Here is a 26,342-nt window from a genome sequence, read left to right on the forward strand (position 1 = left end):
TTCGACCATTGAGCTCAGGTTATAGAATTGTGCTTTTTCTCCCCTTCCGTATTTCTTTCCCCACCCCATGGGTGGACTGATAAAAAAAAAAAAGGAAAACCATCAGCAAGCCTGAATCCTTGGATTGGCAGGGGAAGAGGCGATTGGTTTGTCTCCACCCTTCCCAGGCCGACGAGGAGCCTGAGTCAGCCTGGCCATTAGCTTTCAGTTTCGTTTCTTCCGGTTCAGAGCCGATAGTCTTGCAAGCAGATAAGCTGCAGGCTGGATCATTTCACAGGCGGAGGGAAGCCGGCCAGGCGGATTTGCTGGAGTTTGTTGGTGGGAGCGGAGGCGAGGAAACGACCACCATGCCTAAACGCACCGTAAGGGAGAATAAAGAGATCGGAGAGCGGTTCCTGCAGTTCCTAAAGGAATCTGGCAAGGAAAAAGTGAGCAACAAAAAAGAGCTGACGGCGATCTACAATCAGGAGTTTCGGTACAGGTTAGTAGACGAGAGCGATGGGGGGCGGGAGAGGTTCAAGGATGGCGGAGCGGCCAGCATCTCTTTTCCTCTCGCCTTTTCCTCTCGGCTCCCTGGCTTTGGAATGAAGGGGAAAGCGCTGGAATCCCTACTGAGCAGCAAGCCCTGGCTTGCCCAGAGTGGGACCCCCCCCGGGCCTCTCGCTTCATTCAAACTCGCCTCTGGGTCTCCACGGTGGAGCGGAACTTCGCGCGCCCCGACGCCTTTCCTTTTTGAGTTTGGCAAGCAGCAGCGGCTGCGTTCTCGGCGCAGCGCAAAGGCGCATCCGTGGCGCAAAATGGGGCACGTTGGTGTACGCCGTGTTCGAGGGGAGGGAAAAGGCTGGGGTGGCTTCTCTCAGTTGTTCAGCCTTACCTATTAGCGCTCGAGAAGGAGGGTCTGAGGAGAAACACAAGAAAAATGGAGCAAGGATGTAGGGTCGAAGGGAGGGAGTCAGACGGTGCTCAGAGGAAGGGTAGTAGGCGAAGGAAAGGAAGAGCCCCGAGGAGAAGATTGGATGGGTTGGCCTCCAGGTTAAGTAGACCGGTTTCAGAATGGTTTGGTTGAAACATGCAAGTTGGACGGCGAGCTTTTCCTGTTGATCTTTAAACATCGCCTTCTCTGGTGGGTTCAGAGCAGCCTACAGCCATGTTTTCTGTAAAGTACCAGACCTTCAAAGCACATTCCCTTCCCCACCCAAAATAATAAAAAAGGGAACTATGGGAACTGTAGTTTGCCCATCCCAGGCCTGTAATTCACAACACCTTAAACGACAGTTCCCAGGATTTTCATGGTCTGACGTGGCTACGGTTGGGTAGGTTGAGGTTAGGAAGGTGGGTAAAATAAATTCTTCCCATATTCCCAAAATAAAGCTCTCAATACATAGCTTTGTTCTGTTCACCTCAGTCTCCCAGTTCTCAGGCTCTAAATTACGCAACTGAAATGAACACAAGTGCTCAAACAAACCCGACAACACCCAGGACTCCCTATGAAAATTGTGCATTTGTGGTTTAGCGGTGCAGTCTAGCTGGTGGAGTTATTGGACACTTGCAGATAGTCACTTTTTGGGGATGGGAGCCAATAAAGTACTTGCAAATTCAGGCTTTGACACTTGCGTGTGACCAGAGTCCTTACCCCACCAAAACAGGACATTTTGCAATGAGGAAAGTGACAGGAAAATGCACTGGAAAGTGTGGGGTTAACAATTTTCTGATGCAACAGCCCGATTCATTGGCATCATCTAACCTCCCCACAAACTTCATTCAAAGAAATTGGGGTAAATTCTCAATAAATAGGCCATCGGGAAATGACCAAAATAGGAAGTGGAAATGGCAACACAAGAGTTCTCTGTAACAATGAGGCCCAGTCTCGGATGGTGAAAAGGCAGAAGACGCTAAAGATTGTTCAAAGATTTTATAGATGAGTTAGGTGGGATAGGGAAGCTGCATAGTTTGGCTCATTGGATACAAACCAATTTCTTCCTCTTTGACACAACAGTGACTGTTGTGTTGATATGCATCAGATAGAAGTGGACTATTGCTCATAGGCTGACAACTGCTTAAAAAAAAGCAAATTACCCTCTTTGGGACGATTTTCTTAAATGACCATTTTGGATGTTGGAAAGGAATTTCTCTACTGCGCTCACATTTGTAATTTTGAAAAGGAAAAAAAATGGAATGAGAAGAATGTTTTAAAAGATAGTGTAGGCATCCCCTGAGAGGGTGTTTTTAAGAATCTGGGAGCACAAGAATGTGGCTGGAGAATTAGAGTTTGGTTTGGAAATTGGAGAACTTGTCGGAGGAGAACCAAAGGGTCACTTTCAGATGTTGTAATTTCTAGAAGGTGGAATTTATTGTAGAAAAAGAGCAAAAGGGACCAAGCTGTGCCATGCCTTAAAAAGATTAATGATTAGTGTTCCTCAGAACAGAACCCTATCTGTGCAAATAACATTGTTTGTCTTACTGGTAGGAAGGCTGTTATAAATGGTCAAGGTTTAAGCTGCTAAAAGTATGTGACCATTCTAGTCTGAGGTAACTGGGCCTAGGACAGCAATGTTATTGTGACCTCCCTTCTCCTTTTCAGCAATGTGGAAATGGAAAGGAGTGGGGTATCCACAGACAAGATAGGTGTTTCTGTATGTTTGGAGGGCTCTTCATGGGGGGATGGGGATGGGACGACTTACATTGAGCATTGTGTATGCGCAAAATCCTCCCCTATAAGCAGAGCATTAGAAAAATGGAAAGTAAATCTCCTGAGCAACAACCTAGTTCTAAGGTAAGAAGAGAAAAGCTAGACAGCCTGCTCACTACCTCCAGCTGAGGTAGCCTTTTAATCCCCAAACTGCCATCACGGGCTAGCAAAAAGCCATTTTACCCTGAAGAGAGGACAGAGAAACCTGTCAGTTAACCTGATTGAAGAGAGCAGCATGAAAATATCAGGTAACAACAAGGAACCAAGCTGCTGCTTAGCAAACAGTTTATTGTTTGTTCTGTTTATTGTATGCTCACAGTGGAAAGGTGTGAGGTCAAATTTTCTCTTCCTCCCAAGAGCTTTCCCATGCAGCACACGGAGGAGATGCTCTGCAAGGAGTTCCTTGCTCTATTTCGTGGGCTAACCCAGAAATATTTCTCATCTGTAGCTTTCTGATGTCAAGGAAATACCGTAAACAACTATCTGGCTTTTAGAAGACATCTGAAGGTAGCCCTGTTTAGGGAAGTTTTTAATATTTGAAGTTTTACTCTGTTTTGAATGTTCTGTTGAAAGCCGCCTGGAGTGGCTGGGGTAGAAATAATCGTTTTATTTATTTATTTATTTTGCTTGCTATCTGCGCAACCTGCACCTCACTTTTGAATACAGAGTGCATATTAATCTTCCCTCCCTGCACTCTTTCACTCAAGTTGGGGACAAGCTGGCTCATCAAGACCTGAAATCTCCCCCCTTCCCACATCAGTGTTACAGGCACTTTAGCACTCAAATTCAGGGCTGCTGGTGCAGCGTGGGAAGCAGAGCTTGTAAGAAACAACAACAAAATTTTCCCATACTGTGGGCAGGCTCTTCTGCTGCGGGAGGCTCTGCACCACAAGTTTGGGGGCAACTGAGCCAGCAAGACGCTGAGGCGGGCAGCCAGCTCTGCCCTCCTGCGCGCCTGGGACTGGGGGGGGGGGTGCCAGGTGGATCTTTGCACCCCAGCCACACATATGCTTCAGACAGCCCTGACAGCCACTGAGCTAGCCTTCCCCATATATTTTAATGGCTTGAAGCAGCTTCTCCTAATTTACCTGAACTGTTCTGTGCCAAATGAAATACACTTCAAAGAAATACAGTGGGCACTCGGGTTGCGAACATGATCTGTGCAGGATGCACATTCGCAACCCGCATCTGCGCACGCACGGGTTGTGATTCAGCGCTTCTGCGCATGTGCGTCCACCAAAACCCAGAAGTAACCCGTTCCGGTACTTCCGGGTTTCGGCGGTCTGTAACCTGAAAAAACGCAACCTGAAGCATCTGAAACCCGAGGTATGACTGTACTTTGGTTAGCTCCTGGCAAGACTTGTATGCACAGGATTTTCAGTGAGTAGCTAAGTTCAGATTCCTGGCATGTTAAAAAAAGTGTGGGGGGTAGGGAGTCGCAGCACAGTAAAGAAAGCACATAATGGCACAAGATTGCTTTTTTGTTTTGGCTGCTCCTTTGGAATTTGTCTGATAGGAAAAGGCTCGTTTTTCAAGGTCATTTGCAAGGGAGTTCTGTCTAGGCTCAGTAAACAAGGAGAGGGAAAAGTCACATTGAACTTTCCCAGGTTTTTATTCTGAGGAGCCTGGGAAGCGACTCTTACATTTCTGAATATTTGCCTGAATTGTCTGGTTCATGTTCTCTAGGCCTGTTAGCTCCTCTCTTCCCACCCTGTCTTTTAAAAAAGAAATCCTAACTTTTTAATTATCTAATATGTAACAGTACAACAAAATCGGCATTCTAAAACAGTTGGTTAATCCTGTCTTTCTTTCCCAGGAAGTCCCAAGTATATAAGACACAATTGTCTAAATTTACAAGTAGGACATGAGGCAAAGGAGATGAGTAAACAAAACAATAATGGTTCTCTTCTACCCTCAGTTTATATGAAAACTGCCCAAGCTGCTGCTACAAACTTTTAAGTTGTTATTGAAATCCTAATGGAGAGCAGAAAGTAGTTTAACCAGGTATATGTAGACAGTCATCCCAGAAAATATATACTGTATACCAAGATGCATATGCTGTTTACCAATTTGTGGTTTTTGTTCATTGATTTGAATGTCATGCTTTTAATGTATAAGCTTCTCAACCAAACATTATAAATAAACAGATTCAGAAAATAAGCCAAATATGGTACTCAGAAGTTGCACAGAAACTCAACAATTGCACAATGATTTCTGCAACAATTGAGCTGTGGTACCTTTAAAGATGAACATATTTATGATCCCATTAATTGTGGATTAGAGTCCCCTTCATCAGGAAAGTTCACAAAAGCTTATTCTACAAAAAAAAAATAATAGCTGGACTTTTAGTTTACCACAGTACTCTCTCTGCTTTGATAACAAAGGAACTTTATTAAGAGGAACTTTAAAAGGGGACAAAAAGCAGTTAACTGGATGAACCCTGAAAGTCAAACAGTTTCACACATAAATACACAGCAGATGTATTTGGCCAGCAGATTTGTGACTGCCTGCACATTCAGGGCAAGGCAAGGCTCTTGTGCCTTTAAAATACAATGAAGGCAGAAGATTTGTAGTTTTTCCTGCTGCAGTGATGCAAGAACTTACTAGGGGGAAAAACTCCCTTCTATCAACTGTATTGGAAAAGGGGAGTTCCTATGTGTACTGAATTAGATGTTAATCCATCAGAATAGTCCTGCTCAGTTTAGCTTCCTTTGTTGAATAACGGTCTTCTTTCTGTTTCTTGTGTTGGCAGAGAGGATGTTAGAGGACCTAACTTCTCGGCTGTTCTCTATGCACTCTGGCGCTTTGGCCTTGCTGGGTTCCATCGGGACTCCGTGATGTTTGGAAGGGTGAGAGATGATTATCTTATTGATTTTTGACTCCTCATCTGATACATTGTGTTGAGCAGCTACTAGGCCTGAGGGAGACTGAAACATGTCTCTTGAGGCCTGTTAAAGTGGGAGGTGGTATGGAGGCCCCCAGTACTGTATATCTTTAGGGTCTACCCTTTCCCACTCTCTCTTTTGCTTTACACATTTTTTAAAATGTAAATCTTTCTCAGTTTACTTGAACAATAACAGTGGTGTCCCCATATATTATTAATTCATCCATTTCAGCTCTTTAGACAGCAAATTCAACTTGTTTGACTGTACCATGTCAAAAAATTATGGTTCCGTTTTGCATTCTTGGGAAGGAAGAAACCAAGCCACCTTGTACCCAGATTTTCTGTGAGAGGGAAGCCTCAGAAGCCACAAGCCCACAAAAACTAAAGGAACACAGAATTCATGCAGTTAATTTACTGGCACCTGCCATTGACACATTTCAAGGCTGTTACTTGGAAAGAGCCTCCACTTGAGACTCCAGGAAGCAGCTACCAAATAGTGTAGACAGGGCTGAGTCGAATGCACTGTTGTTCTCACTTGGCATCCGGCAATTCCTTCTATACAGGACAGAGGCTGGCTGGCCCAACAACTTTTTCCATTCTCGAGTCTGCTTCTCCCTTAATTGCTGTGCTAAACTCTTTTCCATTGAGCAAGAAGCTGCCAAAAGCAGAACAAAGAAAATATGTGCAAATCAGTAATTTATACAAGTAGCTGCACTTAGATTATTTGACACGGAATCAGAGTTAATCTTGCTGCAAAAGTCTTGGATTTGTTCTTGTTTGTTTTAAACCAGAGAGGATACGCAGCCCTGAACACAAGTTTCCATCTAGTATGTAGAGATGGGTTCTACTGAAAATATCCCCCAATGGTGGGGCACTTTGAGGAGGTTCCTTCTGAAGTTGGATTGTATTGAATCCAAAGTATGACCCATTATGAACTCCCTGCTTCCTGCTATGAACTTTATTCTCAGAGTCTTCCAGTTGTTCATGGTCACTACACTTTGTTCCCCTTGTGTAGGTTAAGAAAAAAGTAAAGTTTACTGATCAGTACTGGAGACCAAGCTATGATGCTGGAGATCAGCCTGACCAGGACCAAAGCCCAGGTGCTGCCCCACCTCCTCGCAGGTCACGTGCTAAGGACAGGTAACGAAAGAGATGATGAAGACTTAAAAGACTGGGATTGTGTGTGAGCACAACTTTCTAGTACTCTGCATTTCAGAGATAGGTCTTTGCATTCCCAAGTCCCCAGTCCTACCACATAACTGAAAATCGGGCTGGGGTTGGCCCTTGTTTTCAGAAACTTTGGAATCTTCATCTTCATTTAAGAAAAGGTTTTCAGCCCTCTTTGCTGTCGAAATAAACTTGAAAACATAAACTGTGAGCTCACTCTGACTAGCTCACTAGGGGTAGATAATCAGAAGCCATCTAGCCCCTTATTCCTTGCTTAAGGCTAGAGCAAGTGCAATAAATTATGGGAAATGCAAATGTCCTTAATTTACATAGTGCAGGGTAAGTTATTTATAGGGACGCGGGTGGCGCTATGGGTTAAACCACAAAGCCTAGGACTTGCTGATCAGAAGGTCGGTGGTTCGAATCCCCGCGACAGGCTGAGCTCCTGTTGCTCGGTCCCTGCTCCTGCCCACCTAGCAGTTCAAAAGCACGTCAAAGTACAAGTAGATAAATAGGTACTGCTCTGGCAGGAAGGTAAACGGCGTTTCCGTGCACTGCTCTGGTTCGCCAGAAGCGGCTTAGTCATGCTGGCCACATGACCCGGAAGCTGTACGCTGGCTCCCTCGGCCAATAAAGCGAGATGAGCGCCGCAACCCCAGAGCCAGTCACGACTGGACCTAATGGTCAGGGGTCCCTTTACCTTTAAGTTATTTATATTTGCACGGAATTTGGATTTGTGTATGTGTGTCATAGTATACATGCAGCCTTGGGGATGTGGAAAAAAAATTCTGGTCTTTAACTTAACTCTCACAAAAGCTGGGCAGAGCAGGGAGCTCAATACGGTCTTGCAAGAAAATAAAATTTGAAAGCAACTTTTAAAATCCAAGATTCTCAAGAAGCCAGTCACATTGCCAGTAGCAGGGGCATTTCCAGGGGCCCCTCAGCTGAAGGTCTTATGAAGACAGAAGGGCCTTCACAAGTATCCTGGTCCTAAACTTCCAAGGCCTTTGAATGTAAAAAGCCAATAATCACTCAGTACTTCAAATTGGATCCACTGTGCTGTAGAAGCAAAATATGATAATAATATCCAGTCCCACTTAGTGCTGGATGAAGTTGTTAGATTAGTAACTGTACTTTTGAGCAGCCTTCAGAGACATGCACAACACACTACCATAGTCTAACCTGGAGAAAACTTTGGCATGGATAAGTGATGTCAGACTATCTGCTGCTATTTGTTTGTTTGTTTGTTTGTTTGTTATATTTTTATCCCACTCTTCCCGCAAGGAGCTCAAGGTGGCATACATAGTGCTCTTCCCCATTTTGTCCTCACAACAATCTTGTGAGGGTAGCTAAGGCTGAGAGCCAGTGACTGGCCTGAGGTCACTCAGTGAGCTTCAGGGCTGACTGCAGATTTAGTTGGCATTAAAAAGTGTTGCTGTAATGTGTTCAGTTCCTCTTTTTGATGCTGGGTCATTATATCTACTTCCTGCTGTACAATAATGTTAGAATATCATTGATACCCTCTGAATAACTCCACATCAGAACATGGGGCATTATCTCGGAGCAATTGCAGATGTATATATAGGATAGAATATTTTAGGAACTTGTTACTCTGCTGTTTCAATTCCCTAGAGCCGAATTGGTCTCCAAGAAGCATGGAGTGGACATTGTTTCGAGTTGTGATGGGGAGAATGGTAAAATCAGTTTGCATGTGTCTCCAAATGAAGTAAAGAATATTGTAATAGAGGTACAAAATAATGGAGAAAATGAAGTGATGCTGTCGAGTTTCAGAAAACTACGTGGACGTCGTGAATTTATCTTTACTTATAAACAGCCACCTGTGAAATTACAGCCAGGTAACATGTGCTTATTTGTTGAAATGTATTGGTTAACCCATTGAAGGGGATTAAATTGGGTAACCATGAGATATGTAAAATATCACACTACCGTCCCATTAAATAGTTGCAAAAATATTGTTGAAACTCCTTAAAACCCCAAAAGTCAGCTCAAAAAGTGTTTCCATTCATGTGAAATATGCTCAAACTTGGGCTTTAGTGAGCCTCCAAGGGAAACTTGTGCCAGTGCAGAGACAACCAACTTACAAATTATTCAAGCAACTTCTCACCCAAACTGAAAGGACTGTGAAAGGACTTGTCTAGCACAAAAAATATATCATAAGCCTTTTATATCCTTTTTATATTTATTATTTTACTAGAAATCCGGTATTCCCATTGATATATATTAACAGTATTGTCATTGATATATATTAACAGTATTGTTGTTGATATATATTTTCTTGGAAATTTGAGAGTATGTCACTAAATGGGTGCTGGTGGGTGTGGGGCAGTGTCTGAAATGTCATTGAAAATGAATTGAGGGTCAGATTGAGTTAGACCCTGATTCAGTTTGCCGCGGTCTGTGGTTTGGCTTGGGGTCGAAGGCAGAATCTACTTCAGAAAAACTAAGCTTAATTCTTCCCCTTTTTCGCTATATGGATTTCACCCCTTTTTTTACCTTTTGACAGAAGTGGATGAAATTTGCAGGCATAGTAACCCTTCTGAGTGGATAAAGCCTACCAGATAATAGAGATATAGATTATGGGGCTTTTGTGCTAGGCATATTTTAAAATTAATATATATTTCTCCCTCCTGAGGGGATGAATCCTGTCAAATTACAGAAGGATAGGGGCAGCCTTTACTGTTTGGAAGAGCTACTCTCTCCTAACATTATTTGGTATCCCTAGGTAAGAATCCTGCCAAATTGTAGCCAAATAGGTTGAAGGCTTTTGCTATGCACTTTTTAAAGTTGGTGGGGAGGTGCTTTTTAAAAATTGGTGGGGAAAACAAAAATGGTCTTGCTCTTTTTTGGAAACAATTTTTCCCTCAGTCTCATGGAATTGAAACCACCATGGTAGTGAAAGGGAAAATCTGATCAAAACTATGTGGAGAAACCCTATTGGCTGCCCCTCATCCTCCTCCAGAATTAAAAATAAAAAATAAATTTTAAATTGTTTCCCATCACTACCTTTAACATGACACATAAAAGCACAAAAAATAATAATTCCTAGCATGTTTTGTGTGTGTAAAAGAAGCAAATATTTTATATTCTGCTAGATGAAATATAAAATAAGTTACCACAAACCATTAACATTTTCTGTTTACTTGATACATTTTAAAACCAGATGATCTGTTAACAGTTAATAAATTGCATTACATATTCTGGAGGGGCATATATCTCAGTCCCCTGATTTCAGATATTGTTGTTAGGAATTACACTAGAAAGACTGAGAAACAGGCACCCTCCTCCCACCTCGTAGCTTGTATTGTTAAGAGGCTTTATTACTTTCAGGAGAAACGTATGAGATCCGAGTGCGCTGTCAGACAAAGGACTACGGATACTTTCCTGTCACCATGATGTTTGATTTTGATAGTGCGCAGACTGGACGCTTCATCATTGGACGTTTCATGTCTGCTGTTGCTCACAGTAAATTAGAAGAACAGCTGGCTCCCTCAGCACCTTACAAGCCATACCAAGCCAAACTGCACAAGCCACAGGAAGTTGAGATAGTGGAAGGCATTGCACCAAAAAAGTACGTGGGGATTCTCTGTTAGTGTTGTGTTCTCTCTTGCTTCCTTCTTTGTCAAACCACTTCTCAAATTTATACAATTTAAGAACTCTGTCCTTAACCAGTCTTGCTGTCTCCTAGCTGTTTTTCTCCTGCCATCTAACACTCCTTCCTTCCTTCCTACTTTGAATTACTCAGTCTCTTAAGTGTTTTCCTTTCTGATGTCTTTCCCAGCTGATGTAGATACTTAAAACTCTCACCTTGACGCTGTATAGCACCTAGCTTTATATCAGTGCTAAATAAATACACTGGCAGTCGAACAGAATCCGTTCCGGAAGTCTGTCCGACTTCCAAAACATTTGGAAACCAAAGTGCAGCTTTTGATTGGCTACAGGAAGCTCCTGCAGCCAGTCGGAAGCCGCATCAGACGTTTGGGTTCCAGAGAACGTTCACAAACCAGAACACTCACTTCCGGGTTTGGGAGCCAAAACGTATGAGTACCAAGGCATTCAGGAGCCAAAGTATGACTGTAATAGGCAACATCTGAGCTGTTGGGTGGAGCTGGACTTCAGATAGAGTTAGAACTCTTGTTTGTTTATGTCCTTCCATAAGCATTCCGAAGTCTTCAACTCATTCTTCCTCTTAAATCTTCCTTGTGATAAGTCATTCATGAACTACCTAGGTGGGGGGTTGATTCATGCATGTGTATATACACCTTAGCTCAGAGCTTTCCAAACTTTTTACCTTGGTGACACAATTTTTAGACATGCATCATTCATGATACAGTAATTCAGTTTTACTAGCAAACCAGAGGTTAAACTAACTTCTTTCCAGCCCCGGGAGGAGTGCGGGGAGTGTTCACGTGACACACCTACACACTGCAGCCAACACATTAATGTGCTGCAACACACAGTTTGGAAAGCTCTGCCTCAGCCACTTCTCATCCAGTGAGGCTCAAACATGTGAATGGCATCCACAGAAAGGGATAATATTGTGTCTGAAATGTCAGGTGAAATTTTAACTTGTGTATTGATACATTTTTTTTACCAATATTTGCTGTCAAAGCAGCTTACAACGAAAATGCACAGAAAGGTACAATTATAATACAGATAAATTTTTATGGCTATCTCTTCTAGTCTCTGTCAGTTGATGGCATTGTCCATATTCCAGGCTCTTCCTACAACGGGAGGGAGTCAAAGGAGCTGCTGCTTGTAAATATACCACCTCACATCCAATTATCTGCATCACTGCATATCAAAGCACTGTCTATAGTGTTTGATCTATGGTTATTGTTCCACACATGCTAGGAAGCACTTGGTGTAATCCTCAAGAGGTTGACATGCTTCTGTGAATTTGGCCATCCATGTAGAGCTTTGAGAGGTTCCTGGATCTTCCTTGCAATTGCCCATTCTGGGAATTTGTGGGGCATTGTTGAACTTGCAAGTAAAGGATGCAGACTGCCTACAGGGAGACTGTGCAGAACCTAGCATTCTATACCAGGAATCAGCAACCTTTGGGGGCCTATGAGCACATCTGCAAATTGAGGAAACTGTCACAGCCGCTGCTCATGCCACAAGCACTGCAGCTGCACACATGTACTTACTGGTTGCTCTAGCAGTCAGAAGACTCCTGAGGAGTAGACAAGTGCAAACGGATGCAATTAATTGACTTGCCTCCCAGCCCACAGACTAGATAAGAGGGCTTCTGCAGGACAGCAGGCCAAACATATAAGGGTCAACACCAAAGGGAGGTGGTGGGTCACCAGAGGGTGAGAGTGCCACGCCCTTTGATTTTGTATCGTTGAATTAATTCTCCTGTGAGAGAAAGTGAAGTATTGCTAGGTGGTAACTGGAATTGTTTGCTTGCTGCTAAGATTGACAGGTTACATGCTACACGGGAGTTAGCGTTGCTACAACTGGGGGTTGTCCTGTTACACGTGACATTAATCAATAAAACCTTGTACTGCTTTTTACCCCTCTAGCACTTTGAACTATGACCTTAAGCAAAACATACCTCTGCAGCACTACAACTACCCACAAGACCTGAAGTATCAGGTAGAATGCATGAATAAAGGTCACGCACCCAAAGATGGCACCCATGAGAAGATTGCACAGCTCCGGTAAGACCGCCCCCCTCCTCCAATGTTTCTTCCCTTATTAAGCGCATATTGCTATATTTTTACAAACTGTTAAACAGTGGAACAAACTCCCTTGGAAGGTGGTGGACTCACCTTCCTTAGAGGTTTATAAGCAGAAGTTGGATGGCTACCTGTTGGGAGTTCAGAGCATTTCCTGGTTTGGGATGCTGCTGCAGTAGTCGATTTCCTGTATTGACAGGAAGTTGGACCAGGTAACCGGTGAGGTTCCTTCCAACTTCATGAATTGAGAAGGTTAAATTTGATTTGATACTATGATTCATTTCCATAGGAGCGACCTGAAAGCTGCCTTGCAGTTTGACAACTACAGTAAGAAGTTTCATCTGCTCCTTTACCTAGAGGAGATCCAGATGGAGGTGGACATTCATCGATACGATCAGTCCGATGTTTGCATGGAAGCAGACAAGAATAGTCAGTTTCTTGTCCTGACGGTAAGCAGCAGACAAAGAGTTCTCTTAGAGAAGAGAGTTTCTCATATTGTGGGAATCATATGTAGCAGTTAGATCAGGGATGTGGATTGGGCTTTGGGTTGAATGTAGTGTGGGTTGGGGCACTTGCTGGCAGGCCTGGGCTCCCCTCTCCTGCCATCCACACTAAAACACACACAACCTTCCCCCTCCCAGCACATTAAGATCCCAGCGGCTCTCCTGTGCTTCTCCACTGATGGACACTAGGAGCAGCTGAGGTATACCCTAATGTGCACTCCTCAGCTGTTTCCAGTACTTGGGGAGGTGAGAGGAGATCTCAAGGACTTCATGGTGCCCCTTTCCTTTGGTGCTGAGGAGGAACATGCCAAATCGGTGCTGATCAGTGAAGAGAGTGTTGGAGGTGAACAAGTTGGAGAGCAGGAAGGGGGCAAGCAAGTCAATGTAGAAGTCAGCTGAGGAGGCACCAACAGAGAGGACCAGATTGTGTGCAAGATGCCGCCTTCTCCTCTTCAGGTAGTTATTGGGAGCATGAAGTTAAAAGGGCAAGGTTGCCTCTCAGACTGGGCTCTGTTTTCTGCTCTAGGCACCTGGTGTGGCCGAGAACCGCCCATCAGTCCTGAAAGGGGATCATATTTTAGTAACATTGGCTGAAGAGCGCAATCGGCACCCGATTGTCCAATACAAGGGCTATGTCCATGCTGTGGAATGGGATAAACTCAAGCTGGGCTTCTCTGAAAGGTGAGTCCTCCAGCCTGAGGCTTTGTTTAGACCTCCTTCCATTGAAAATGGAATTAAGATTTCCAACTCAGGTGTGGTTACTTGTAATTTTGTGTTTGTGGACATGTAGCAGATGTAATTCACAACATTGCAGAACCTGCTCTGCCTTTCTTCATCACTTGGCTGTTAAAAGCAAAGGGATATCCTTTGGGTCAGGAGCTGTCAAACCTAGATTTTCACTTGCTAGAGACACCATCAGATGGACAAAACTCAAGAGATGCAATATTGTAGGCAGGCAAAAGAAAGAAGGGGAAGCAAAGTCCAGGAGGTTGGTAGACAGTATTGGAAAGCAAATTAATTAGTTCCAGCAGGTCAGGTGGGACCAGCAGATGAAGTGGAGCAGTTTTGGTCTGTGGCCTTTTGAAGAATGGCTGAAGCGGGTTGGGGGTGGGATTGCCCTGAAGGTTAAGGGGGAAATGGAAGTAGTTGAAAGGGAAAGAGAAGCAGTGTAGTTGGATAGTTTGACTTTATGATTGGCCTGAATTGGCAGCAGGTGGCTCTCAAGCGGATGGATTCAGCAGGTGGTATTGTGTGGGGGAAGGGTATGCAAGTTGGAGCTAGAAAGGTTGGTGGAAATTGGTAGCCTGCGTAAGTGACCTGAGATCAGCGATGCCCAGAGCTTGTTGGTAATTTATTCAGCACCCTTTCCTTTTCCCAGGTTGACATCTCGCTTCATCAATAAAATGAAGTTTGATGTGAATTTCACCTTCTGTCGTCTGCCATTACGAGTCCAGCATCGTGCCGTTGACCTTGCCCAAGAGAAGAAACTTCAGAACCTGCTATTCCCATCTTTCTCACGGGGACATTCTCTACTCAGTGTCGGTCAGCCGCTCAGGTGAGTGTATGGAAAGGAAGCAGGGAGAAATTGGAAGTGGACAAAGGTCCCTTTCTGCCATGGAAATGCCCTAACTGTATGGAGGTCTTAGAGCTGAGGGTTCATATGAGTATGTGGTATGAATGTGCCATTTTACTTTCTCTTTGGTACCTCTTCTTTTTTCTCACTCTTCCCACCTTTCAGATTACATGACCGGAATCTGGAGAGCAACCAAGAGCAGGTGAAAGCTGTCCATCAGGTGGTAGCAGGCATGTCCAGACCAGCCCCGTACCTTATATTTGGGCCACCAGGTACGGGCAAGACAGTCACTATGGTGGAAGCCATTAAGCAGGTGAGGAGAGAACTTGATCACTGTGATTAGATTATCATTGAGTATACAGTGGTACCTCGGGTTACAGACGCTTCAGGTTACAGACTCCGCTAACCCAGAAATAGTACCTTGGGTTAAGAACTTTGCTTCAGGATGAGAACAGAAGTCGTGCTCCGGCAGCGTGGCAGCAGCAGGAGGCCCCATTAGCTAAAGTGGTGCTTCAAGTTAAGAACAGTTTCAGGTTAAGAACGGACCTCTGGAACGAATTAAGTACTTAACCCGAGGTAAAAGGTAAAGGTACCCCTGCCCGAAGGCCAGTCTTGCCAGACTCTAGGGTTGTGCACTCATCTCACTCTAGAGGCCGGGAGCCGGCGCCGTCCGCAGACACTTCAGGGTCACGTAGCCAGTGTGACATCGCTGCTCTGGCGAGCCTGCACCAGAGCAGCACACGGAACACCGTTTACCTTCCCGCTATAAAGCGGTACCTATTTATCTACTTGCACTTTTAAGGGTGCTTTCGAACTGCTAGGTGGGCAGGAGCTGGGACCGAAGATGGGAGCTCACCCCGCCGCAGGGATTCGAACCACCGACCATACGATTGGCAAGTCCTAGGCACTGTGGTTTTACCCACAGCGCCACCCGCGTCCCTAACCCGAGGTACCACTGTACTATTAAATGCGGGAGAGAAATAGACTTGATTAAGAGTATTGAAATGATAGAACCAGGATACTCACCTAACTGGTTTGTTATCATCCCCATCTTGCATCCTGTAAGTCTGGACCAGTCTCAGGGTAACTCTTGAGCCCTCTGAATGCTACCGTTCCTTAAAAGCCTGGAAGTGTTTTCTTTGGCTGGCCACCAGTCCCCCAGTATTATTTCCCTATCCTACTCAGGTACTAAAGCATGTTGAGGGTTCCCACGTGCTTGCCTGCGCCCCCTCCAACAGTGCCTCTGACCTGCTCTGTCAGCTCCTCCTGAAACATGTGGACAGCAGGAAGATCTACAGGATGAATGCTAGCAGCAGGGATTACCGCACCATCCCTGAGGATATCAAGGTATATACTAGCTCCATGTGTCCAAGCTAAATGTTCTCTCCTACCTAGGGTTCTTTATTCACTCCTCTCAGGGTAGTAAGCTTGTAGTACCCTCTTCCTCCTCGGATACAAGGTGAACAAGGATGTTGCTAGAGCCCAGTTTATGTCTAATACCTGTTTTTGCTTCTAGCATGTCTGTAACTGGGACAAGAAACTGGATTCTCCCGTCTTTCCTAGCAGGGAGGTTCTAGAAAACTACGGAGTGATCATCACCACCCTGATAACAGCAGGAAGGTAAGAAGGCTCAGATATCATTCAAAAATGACAAATGAGAATAGGTGAGAAGTGAAAAACTGTATGTGTTTGCATATGTAGTGGGGAAGACATAATATGTTTAGATGGAAAACTGTTTTGTTACCATTGTTGCCACAAAATTTTAAATAAACCCTTTCACATTCTCTTTGCCAGTCACCACTGAAGAAGATGGAATACATAAATAAAATGCATCATTTTATTTGTGTTCTGCCTTTCCTTAGTTAAAACCATGCTCAAGGCCGCGTACAACATAAAAAAGTTACATAATTACAAGCATAAAGTAGTCCTAAGCAATAAATAAAACATTGAAAAATACACAACCACGTTTCCACTTGAATCATAATAAGATCTAAAATAAAGATAGAAAAAATACCGTATTTTTCGCACCATAGGGCGCACCGGACCATAGGGCGCACCCAGGTTTTTTGGGGGGGAAATAAAGGGAAAAAAATTATTTCTCCCCCCCCCCCCCAGGCGCAGGGCTGGGGCGGGGGAAGCTCGAGCTTCCCCCGACCCCAGCCCCCAAACAGGCAGCTCTCTGCAAGCCGTGGGAGCGCTCCCGCTGCTTGCGGAGAGGTCCGCGAAGCCTGGACGCGCTGAGCTGAGCGCGCGCAGGCTTCGGCATGCTGGCAAGTCTCCGCAAGCAGCGGGAGCGCTCACGCTGCTTGCGGAGAGGTCCGCGAAGCCTGGACGCGCTGATCTCAGCGCGCACAGGCTTCGGCATGCAGGCAACTCTCCGCAAGCAGCGGGAGCGCTCCTGCTGCTTGGGGAGAGGTCCGCGAAGCCTGGACGCGCTGATCTCAGCGCGTGCAGGCTTCGGCATGCCGGCAACTCTCCGCAAGCAGCGGGAGCGCTCCCGCTGCTTGCGGAGAGGTCTGCGAAGCCTGGACGCGCTGAGCTGAGCGCGCGCAGGCTTCAGCATGCAGGCAAGTCTCCGCAAGCAGCGGGAGCCCAGCGCTGGGCTCCCGCTGCTTGCAGAGAGGTGTGCGAAGCCTGGAGAGCGTGAGGGGTCAGTGCGCACCGACCCCTCTCACTCTCCAGGCTTCAGCGAAAACCTGCATTCGCACCATAGGACGCACACACATTTCCCCTTCATTTTTGGAGGGGGACAAGTGCGTCCTATGGTGCGAAAAATACGGTAATCAATAGCAGCCCTCAGATATTGCAGCTGGTGTAAGTCAGGACTTTGCCCTCCCAGGCCAGGTGGAAATGGTCTGCAAGGAAGGGAGCAAGTATTCCAGGACTCACAGCCAAGATGGTCTTTATTAGCTATTTTTGAGAGAAAATGTTTTAGTTGTCAGTTGATGCAATTCACCAAGACACCAATCTGAAGCACAGTTCTTTCTTCTGGGCATGTTACATTGCTATCTGTGAAACCTAAAACCAGAGTTAAGACCATAGTGAAACAGCTGCTACTGAAGGCCCTGGTTTAGTACTCAGGACGCCATATAACTGCTGTTTGCCACCATGTGAATGGAATCCAGACCAAAGCAGAAATGGCGTTTTTGGTGGCAGCCATGTTACATAGAATCACAGACTTGGAAGGGACATCAAGGGTCATCTAGTCTGCCCTGCAGAATCGGTGACAGATGGCCATCCAACCTCTGCTTAACACCCTCCAATGAAGGAGAGTCCACTTTCCAAGGCAGTCCATTCCACTGGCTCCTGCCATCAGAAAGCTCTTCCTAATGTTTATTCGGAATCTCCTTTCAATTTGAATCCACTGATTCTGTTCCTACCCTCAGGGACATCAGAAAACAAGCTTCTTCCTCCATCTTTCAAGTGACTCCTCTGTTAAATGGCCACTTGATGTGGGTAGTCAGATATCCACCCTGTGCTCACTTTTGTTTCTCCTGGCTAGGGTGGTCTATGCTCAGTTCCCTCCGGGACACTTTACTCACGTCTTCATCGATGAGAGTGGTCATGCTGAGGAACCTCAGAGCCTGATTGCCATTGCAGGTGCGTTTTCTACCCTGAAATGGATAGTCATTTCTGTGGGAAACCTTTTCTTTTTTTTTTAAACATGCTGGTTTTTAATGGAACAGAATGCAAACTTTCATTTTATTCACTAAACTGACAGGGTTCATTGTGGGGCAGTTGCCTTGTCATGTATGCTCTCGCTAGCATGTTTCACTATGTTCAGCCCCCAGAGTTCCGGAAGGCCCTGAATCGAAATGTTTCTTCCTAAAACGTCCTTCACTCATTTTAAACAGCATTTAGCTTATCTTGTTTGCTTTCTGTATTTGCTTCCGCCGTTGATGATCAGGCTGCCTTTCCCAAAACACATTCCAGGTCTAGTCAGTTCTGTAGTTCTAAGCTTTATTCTGCTTTAGGGGAAAGCAGATTAAAGTTCAAGCCCCAGGACTCTGGTTATGGACCAGACTGAGCAAATGGCTAGAGCCCTGTCTTTTTCTGCTCCTCCTTTAGGCATCCTAGCCATGATGGACCCAAGGACTAATGCTAAAGGAGGTCAGCTGGTTTTGGCAGGTGATCCCCAGCAACTGGGACCAATCCTGAGGTCTCCTCTGGCTAAGGAGCATGGCTTAGGTGAGTAAGGAGCAGGTAGCAATTTTTTAAAAACCCACTGACATGTATTTTATTTTGCTTTGCGTGGCATTTCATGCAAGTTGAGGTATCTGTTCTTAAGGTTGGGAGGAGGAGGAGGAGGAGCATAAAGCATTTGAGCTCTGCGCTGAAATCTTCCTAGTGGGTTTTTAAGTGGGCAATGGTTGATTGGACCAAAGGAGTCTCTGTGCGGACTCCTCCCTTGTTGAACAGTCTGCTTCTAGGCTCAATTCATGCAATGCCAGCAATACAGTTGTTGCAGCAGATGCAACCCATGTGGCAAGTTGAGGAAGAGCCAAGGCTCAGTGATAAGAGAATGGGGGTTGCCTGCAGAAGGTCCCAGGTTCAATCCTTGGCATCTCCAGATTAGGGCTGGGAAAGACGCTTGCCTGAAATGTGGGAGAGCTGCTGCCAATCAGTGTAGACGGTGCTGAGCTACATGGACCCTTGGTCCAGGCTCAGGATGAAGCAGCTTCCTTGGTGCTTCTTGAGCTGTTTCTGCAAAACTGCACCATGCAGCTGGCAATTATGTTAAGTGCATGAACAAAACACTCTGGAAACGAGAGATTTTTGCACGTTGACTCAAATTATGTGAGCGTGCTTCACACAAATGGCTTGCCCCTCTTGAGGTTGCACCCGCATCGTTCTTGTTCTTAGCAGCAACTGTGCTACAGGACAGGCGCATGAATTGGGCCTTAGCGCTGTTCTGAAAAAGGATTTAGAAAAAGATAGATAAGAGAGTTCCCAGCCCCAATCCCTTGCATTCATTTGGAAGCTCTGAGCAGCATCTCGGCTCTTATAGGACTTTCCCTGCTGGAGCGGCTGATGCATGAAAACTCACTGTACGCAAAGAAGGATGGGAGCTACGATCCACAGTTTGTCACTAAGCTGCTGCGCAACTACAGGTACATTCACTGCTCTGCCTCAGAATTCCAGCAGGTGGCGGACAAGTATGCCTGTATGGATCTTGCCTATTTAATGTAACACAGGCTACATTAGGTTGACTTGAGTGGTATTCCTGGGTTCTGTCTTCTCAATTCAGGTTGATAAGTGGACTGGGCCAGCTTCTTAAGAGACTATAGCAGAAGTGGGGGCCAGCCAATGTTTTATACTAATGCAGGAAGATTGCCAGTTACTGTTAAACAACGATCTTCTTGCCCTAAAACACAGACAAAATGTTTATTTTACTTGAGGGTAAGATATCAGAAGAGTGACTTCAACTAGGGACTGGAATGAGAGATTCAGGTCTGCATCCCAGAGGTTTATAGACCCATTTCATGGAAGGAAGCCACTGCCTTCAAAGAATAGCGACATCTAACACATTTTTACAAATTGCAGTCTGTAAACGTCGTGTTTTACAACTACTACTACCCTTTCCTTATCAAAGGGATGGCCTTCACACAGAAGCAAGTTTTGCCTCTCCCACAGCCCCTCGGCCCATTTCCTAAAAAGAAAAGCACTCGCTCGCCCTCACACACTCAGCTCCTGCCAACTTGTGAAAATTATTTACAAATGGCATGGCATGGAGGCCGCCCATTTACCATTTGTATATAAGTGAAAACGATCAAACGCTGCTGCAGCATCAGTGGGCCCATTTTGTGTAATGTGGCATTGCATTATTATGAGCATAAGAGGAAAGCGAAGGATCTTATATGTGCTAAAGTATGGTCTTCCTTGCCCCCCAGGTCCCATGCTGCCATCCTCAAGTTCCCCAATGATAAGTTCTATGATGGGGAGCTGCAGAAGCATGGCGACCGCCTCATCACTGAGTCCTACTGCGAATGGAAGGAGCTGGTGAAGCAGGTGAGGAGCGGTAGGCACCTGGGAATTCTGCCATAGGCATGAGCACAGCTGAGTCGGCGTGCTTTCTCCTTCCAGGGGTTTCCCATCATCTTTCACGGAGTCTGCGGGGAAGACCAGCGTGAAGGGAACAGCCCTTCGTTTTTCAACACGGCCGAGGTTAAAGTGCTGACTGACTACCTCAAAAAACTGCTCCTGGAGGAGCAGGGCAAGAAAGGCATGTCTCGCATTTCCTCCAAAGACATTGGAGTCATCACTCCATACAGGAAGCAGGTGAGATCTTCTGTTGGTCCCAGCTCACTGAACAAGATTCCCTTCCAGGAGTCATGGAAACTTGGAGCCTCTTCATTGGCCAAGTTGTCCTCCAACTTAGGTGGTTGCAAATAGTTATATGCATGCATGTGGTCAGGTGGAAGGATGCACTCTGCTGTAGACAGATGCCACGGCTGTTACGGTTGGAGCAGCTAAAAATGTGGTGTGGCAGTCATATAACTTACTTTTGGGTGGTTGCAGCTAGTCATGTGTGGCCCAGGCTACGTCTTGCATTCTCCATGTGGATGTTGTGAATAGTTGTGCTGTGTAACCTCAAGGCTCCATCGTGTCCTGGATTTCTGCTAAAGGTAGCAGTGACTGCAGGGCCAATATAGTATAGCCTTTGCCCAGGGTCTGAATCCTTCCTGCACCACTCCCATCATCTCTACCAGGGATATCAGACCAGTTACTCCCACTGCATCAACAGAGCATTCTTGCCTGCTAGAAACTGAATCGGACAATAAGAATGAGGGAGTGCACGAATAACTGGTTTTGCTTTTCTCTCCCAGGTGGAGAAGATAAGAAAAGCCATTGGTCTGGAACTAAAGGGTGTGAACGATATCAAGGAACTAAAGGTGAGACTTAAGTTTTCCTGCCAGTCGTGCCAAGGGAGAAATGGTTTGGATATATATCCACATCAGACGTGGTGCATCTTAAATAAGAATAACTTTGTTGCACCCAACCAAAAATCCATCTGTTCTGCCACTTGTGTGTCCAGCAGCGGCTAATCATATGGTCCAAAAAAGTTCCCAAGTGAGGTTTTGTATGATGAAGTATGCCTTCTTACATCTCAGTGCTGTGGGAACAGAGTAAGCACTGCATCAAGGACAGAAACACAATAAGTTGCTTTATATGGAATCTGACTATTGGTTCATCTAACTCAGTATTGTTTACACCAGGGCCTTCCAAATTTGGCTCTCCAGCTGTTATTGGACTACATCCCTAGCTAGCAGAACCAGTGGTCAGGGATGATGGAAATTGTAGTCCAAAAGCAGCTAGAGACTCAAGATTGGAATACCCTGGTCTACGCTGATTGGCTTTCAGGCAGGAGTTTTCCTCAGCCTTCCTGAAGATGCCCTCCAGATGGTGATTGACTTAGAACTACAGCATTGTCAATTCTATGTTGATGGGAGCGGTTGTCCTGCAACATCTGGAGGGCAGCGGGATCAAGCATCTCAGTACCAGGAGGAAGAAGGCCCCCAGCTAAGCTGCTTGCCTTTCCTGAGTTTGGGATTTGAAGATTTATTTTCCTAATCCTTATTATCTGGCTATTCTTCTTCTCTCCCTCCAGGTTGGCTGTGTTGAAGAGTTCCAGGGCCAGGAGCGGCGTGTGGTGCTCATCTCAACAGTGCGCAGCAGCAGCAATTACTTCAATATAGATGAGGAGTTCAGTATAGGCTTCCTTCAGAACCCCAAGGTACAAATCTGGGCACATCATCCTATAATCTTCAGAAAGGCCCTTGTCGCCTTTCCTTTGGGATCCAGGGCAGGTCCAGAACACACTACACCTGCGTTCCTCCCCTCCAGAGATTGTGAGAGAAGCAGTACCATTTGTGGCTTGGCTTGGTCATAGTGTGTTTCTGAATAGCATCTTCACTTACTGCCAGGCCAGGTGGATTAATTTTTCTTCTTTTTACTCTCTCCACTTTCAGCGCTTCAATGTGGCCATTACAAGAGCCAAGGCACTCTTGATAATTGTAGGAAACCCGGCTACTCTCAGCAAGGATCAATGCTGGAGCGAGTAAGTGTTGCCCTCCAGTTCCTACACCCTCTAATAATAATAATAATATTTTTTTATTTATACCATGCCCTTCCCGGTTCAAAAACTGGGCTCAGGGCAGCTAACAACAAATTTAAAACACTTAATTGTAAAAGCAGCATAAAATACAGTATAAAAAACATGAATTACAATAAAATTCAAAATTCAGAAATCAATTTAGGGGAAATAAGCATTAGATGATGCGGGTGGCGCTGTGGGTTAAACCACAGAGCCTAGGCCTTGCCGATCGGAAGGTCAGTGGTTCGAATCCCCACGACGGGGTGAGCTCCCGTTGCTTGGTCCCTGCTCCTGCCAACCTAGCAGTTCGAAAGCACGTCAAAGTGCAAGTAGATAAATAGGTACCGCTCCGGTGGGAAGGTAAATGGCGTTTCCGTGCGCTGCTCTGGTTCCCCAGAAGCGGCTTAGTCATGCTGGCCACATGACCTGGAAGCTGTACGCCTGCTCCCTCAGCCAATAAAGCAAGATGAGCGCCGCAACCCCAGAGTCGGCCATGACTGGACCTAATGGTCAGGGGTCCCTTTACCTTTTAAGCATTAGATAATCCCTAGGGCTAGCTGGCTGAATTGGTCCTACTTGGGCCAGCGAGGAAGCCAGGAGAGAATTAGTTGTGGGGTCTCAGAGCTGGTAATCTTCATAAAAGGGGAGGGGGAGGGAAGAGAAGGGAAATAAAAGATCAGGCTGAGTTCAAATTAAAGGCCAGGTGGAATAGCTCTGTCTTCCAGGCCCGACGGAAGGAGGTTAAATCCTGAATGGCCCTAGTCTCATGGGACAGAGCATTGCACCAGGTTGGAGCCATCACTGAAAAGGCCCTGGCCCTGGTGGAGGATAGTCTGACTTCCTTAGGGCCCGGGACCTCTAAACTATAGGTATTCATGGACCTTAAGGTCCTCTGTGGGGCATACCAGGAGAGGCGGTCCATCATCCCCCCTCAGCCATTTCAGCCCAGTCTTCCCTCCCTTTGTTCCTTTGTGGTTTGAGCAAGCAGAGCTAAGGATTTCCTGATGATTCCATGAGACTTTGTGTTGATTGGCCTGCATATGGTGCTCCATCTGTGCAGCTATTGACCCGTGCATTTATGACCATTCTTGGACCAAAACCCTGCCGGCAGTAGCAACAAATTCACCCCATAGCCTTGATGTTTCTCCATAATGTGTGGGCCATGCAGCAGTTCTTAATTCAGCAGCTATTGTGTAAAGTTGTATTGTGTGGCTTGGCTAACTGAAGTGAGTTACCCCGGAGCCCTTGGTTCTGCCAGCACCTCCCTCTCGCTTTCTAACAGTGGTGCATTGTGATCCACACTGCAGAGAGTTGTGCCTGTACCCTGGGCGAATAGACAGGGCATCCTGCCTCTGTCAAGGTGTTGCATTTATATAGACCTTTGGTTCTTTATGAACATGAATGTGCCATATCTTGAATCAGACTTTTGGTTTATATAGCCTGGTGTTGTCTACTCTGACAGGCTTACCAAGTAAAATCTTTACCAGCCCAGGTATTTGAAATGCCAGGAACTAAACATGGGATCTTGTGGTTGCAAAGTAGGCGCTTACCTCTGTGGCTCCCTGTCCTGGGGACATGCGATTCTAATCACAGCACACCCTTAAGCAAGAACTGATGTTGAAATATACTTCATAGCCAGTGGTTACTTGAGAATTAGGACTTGAGCCATTTCAGGCAGCAGAGCTATGTCTGAGCAAGAATCCCCTCGGCTATTCTGCTTTAGCGCAAATATATCCTTTTAAAATTATTCTGACTTCCTCTAAAGCTCATGGGTCAGGCTGGTGGCATTAACACTACTATTTTATTGGCGCCCCTAGGTTTCTCAAGTATTGCAAGGACAATAATGCATGCCGAGGATATTGGTATGAGGCAGATGAGAATGAAGAGGATGACGTGCTGGTAGAACTCGCTTCTCTCTCCTTGAATAGGCAGCCAGAAGGTAAGAGGCTAAAGTGACCTAAATTGGACTCGTGTTATTTCTCGGATGTATAGTAATCCTAAATGCATAGCAACTAACCTGAAAAGCCTTTTCAGAGTTGGAGCAATCCAAGGAGGCTGCTCAGTTGACAGTTCCAGTAATTCTCTGCTGGGTTCTGTCTGTGACTTGGAGAGCGGATGAGCAGATACCAAAATAAGTGCAACCATCTGAATCTTGATGAAATACTTCCATGGCTGTATTTTTTTTTTTCATTTCCTGTGTGCTGTACAATGGATAGGGTTGCAGAAGCCACCCTTTCTACCTCCCAGCTTTATTTAAAAAGAGAAAGATCAGCATTTTTTTTCAGCCATGAACCCATTTGACGAAAGCCAGTGTTCAATTTTATTTTATTTTTGCACATTTTCTGCAAGGGCTCAACATCAATTTTCATCCAGTTTTTTTTTTTTTTGGGGGGGGGGTTGATTGTTTAGAAATCCTGCTTTCTTTCTAAACACACACACACACACACACACACACACACACACAAAAATGTGGACTTTCACTGCAACTCACTTCATATATTTTGATGAATAAGGATTGCAAAATAACATAGCATAAATGATTTTTGTTGGACAAAGTCCTGTGTATTTTAAAGAAGTGCCTATCTTTTAAGTACCCCTGAAGGCTGCCTTGTCAGTGCAAGGGGCTGCATATTGTCAAGGTGATGGGTGCTTGAGCGCAGAGGAAAGTCATGGCAGCTGGAGCTTGGCAAGTGCTCACAATGCAGCACAGGTCCGTCTGCTATAACATATTCCCCACCAATAAATTGGCAGCACTGGAGCATGTCAGCTCAATTTGGAAGCAAGGGCAAACTAAGGAAGCGCTTTCTTTTGCTCTTCACCTCTTCATCTGGTTTCCCTTCTCTGCAGGCAACAGTTCTGGTGAGAGTTACCTCCAGCAGCATACGGACCCAGAATGGCGACATGAGCACTGAGGACCTGTACTATCTTAAATCTTGGTACTGCTACTGCAGCCTGCATTCTTGAATAAGTTATTTCTCCTGTTTACATACTGAAAAAGCAGATGATGGCCCAGCTATAAATGAATCATGTTTGAGCTCCCTATTACTATTTATCTCAGGGGGTTAAAGCCAGAATTTTATAAAGAAATCCTACTTGTGCAAGAGGGAATGCAGTGTGCAGTTACCTGCATCCACCTAATGCAGTGCAAATTCACTTTCTTGTTGTGCAAGACTTCTCTGCATTCCTTCCTTTTGTGTCCAGCGGTGTATGAGAAAAGACTGGTATTAGTTTGAAACACAGATGTGCTGGATTATAAAGCAATCAGAAATAAGAAAAGACTGGGGAATGGCACTGAGTGCAGAGGCTTAACCTCTCCTTTTGAAACTGGCAGGAGGAAACCCCCCTCCCTTTTTGTGGTTCAGAGACTGACAGCTAGATTTCTATTTCGAGCTGCATTTAAAGTTTATCATGAAATAGTTTTGGGGGACCAGGGGGAAGATGAACCTTAACTCTTAAGCCCTTCCCATTTCCAAGACTGTATCAGATTTTATCAGGTGTTTTTTCTACTGGATTGTCATTAAAGCTTCTAGAATTTACAACGTGTATTATGTTATTGAATGAGACACTGCCCTGCTTTCCCTTTCCACCCACCTTCCTGTTGTAGTACTGATGGAAAAAAGAGAGAACAGGGGCAGAAAGAGAGTAGGTCAAGTACACATTATTCTAAGTTTCAAAATACAAAACAAAAAGCTTGTGGCTCTGTCTGGATCAGAGTCACAACGGTGTATG

At 45.3% G+C, this 26,342-nt stretch overlaps 1 protein-coding gene across 2 annotated transcripts; it reads left to right on the top strand.

The window, feature by feature from the left end:
- MOV10 (Mov10 RNA helicase) lies at window positions 1–26,152 on the top strand. Of its 2 annotated transcripts, none has more exons than XM_028734504.2 (22): window positions 1–481; window positions 5,442–5,538; window positions 6,589–6,713; window positions 8,373–8,596; window positions 10,089–10,329; window positions 12,287–12,424; window positions 12,732–12,891; window positions 13,472–13,626; window positions 14,324–14,500; window positions 14,684–14,831; window positions 15,704–15,865; window positions 16,035–16,138; window positions 18,021–18,118; window positions 18,587–18,706; window positions 19,527–19,629; window positions 20,410–20,527; window positions 20,603–20,797; window positions 21,346–21,411; window positions 22,128–22,253; window positions 22,489–22,577; window positions 24,431–24,552; window positions 25,461–26,152. In XM_028734504.2, exons 1-22 carry the CDS (start codon window positions 348–350, stop codon window positions 25,523–25,525), a joined length of 2,967 nt encoding a protein of 988 aa, XP_028590337.2. In that variant the 5' UTR covers window positions 1–347; the 3' UTR covers window positions 25,526–26,152. The 2 variants fall into 2 exon arrangements, with proteins under 2 accessions (XP_028590337.2, XP_028590338.2); XM_028734505.2 differs by lacking the exon at window positions 1–481 and adding an exon at window positions 4,672–4,693.
- Window positions 26,153–26,342: the final 190 nt, after the last annotated feature.

This window comes from Podarcis muralis, chromosome 5, assembly GCF_964188315.1.
Source record: "Podarcis muralis chromosome 5, rPodMur119.hap1.1, whole genome shotgun sequence".
In the NCBI taxonomy this organism is placed as follows: Eukaryota; Metazoa; Chordata; class Lepidosauria; order Squamata; family Lacertidae; genus Podarcis; species Podarcis muralis.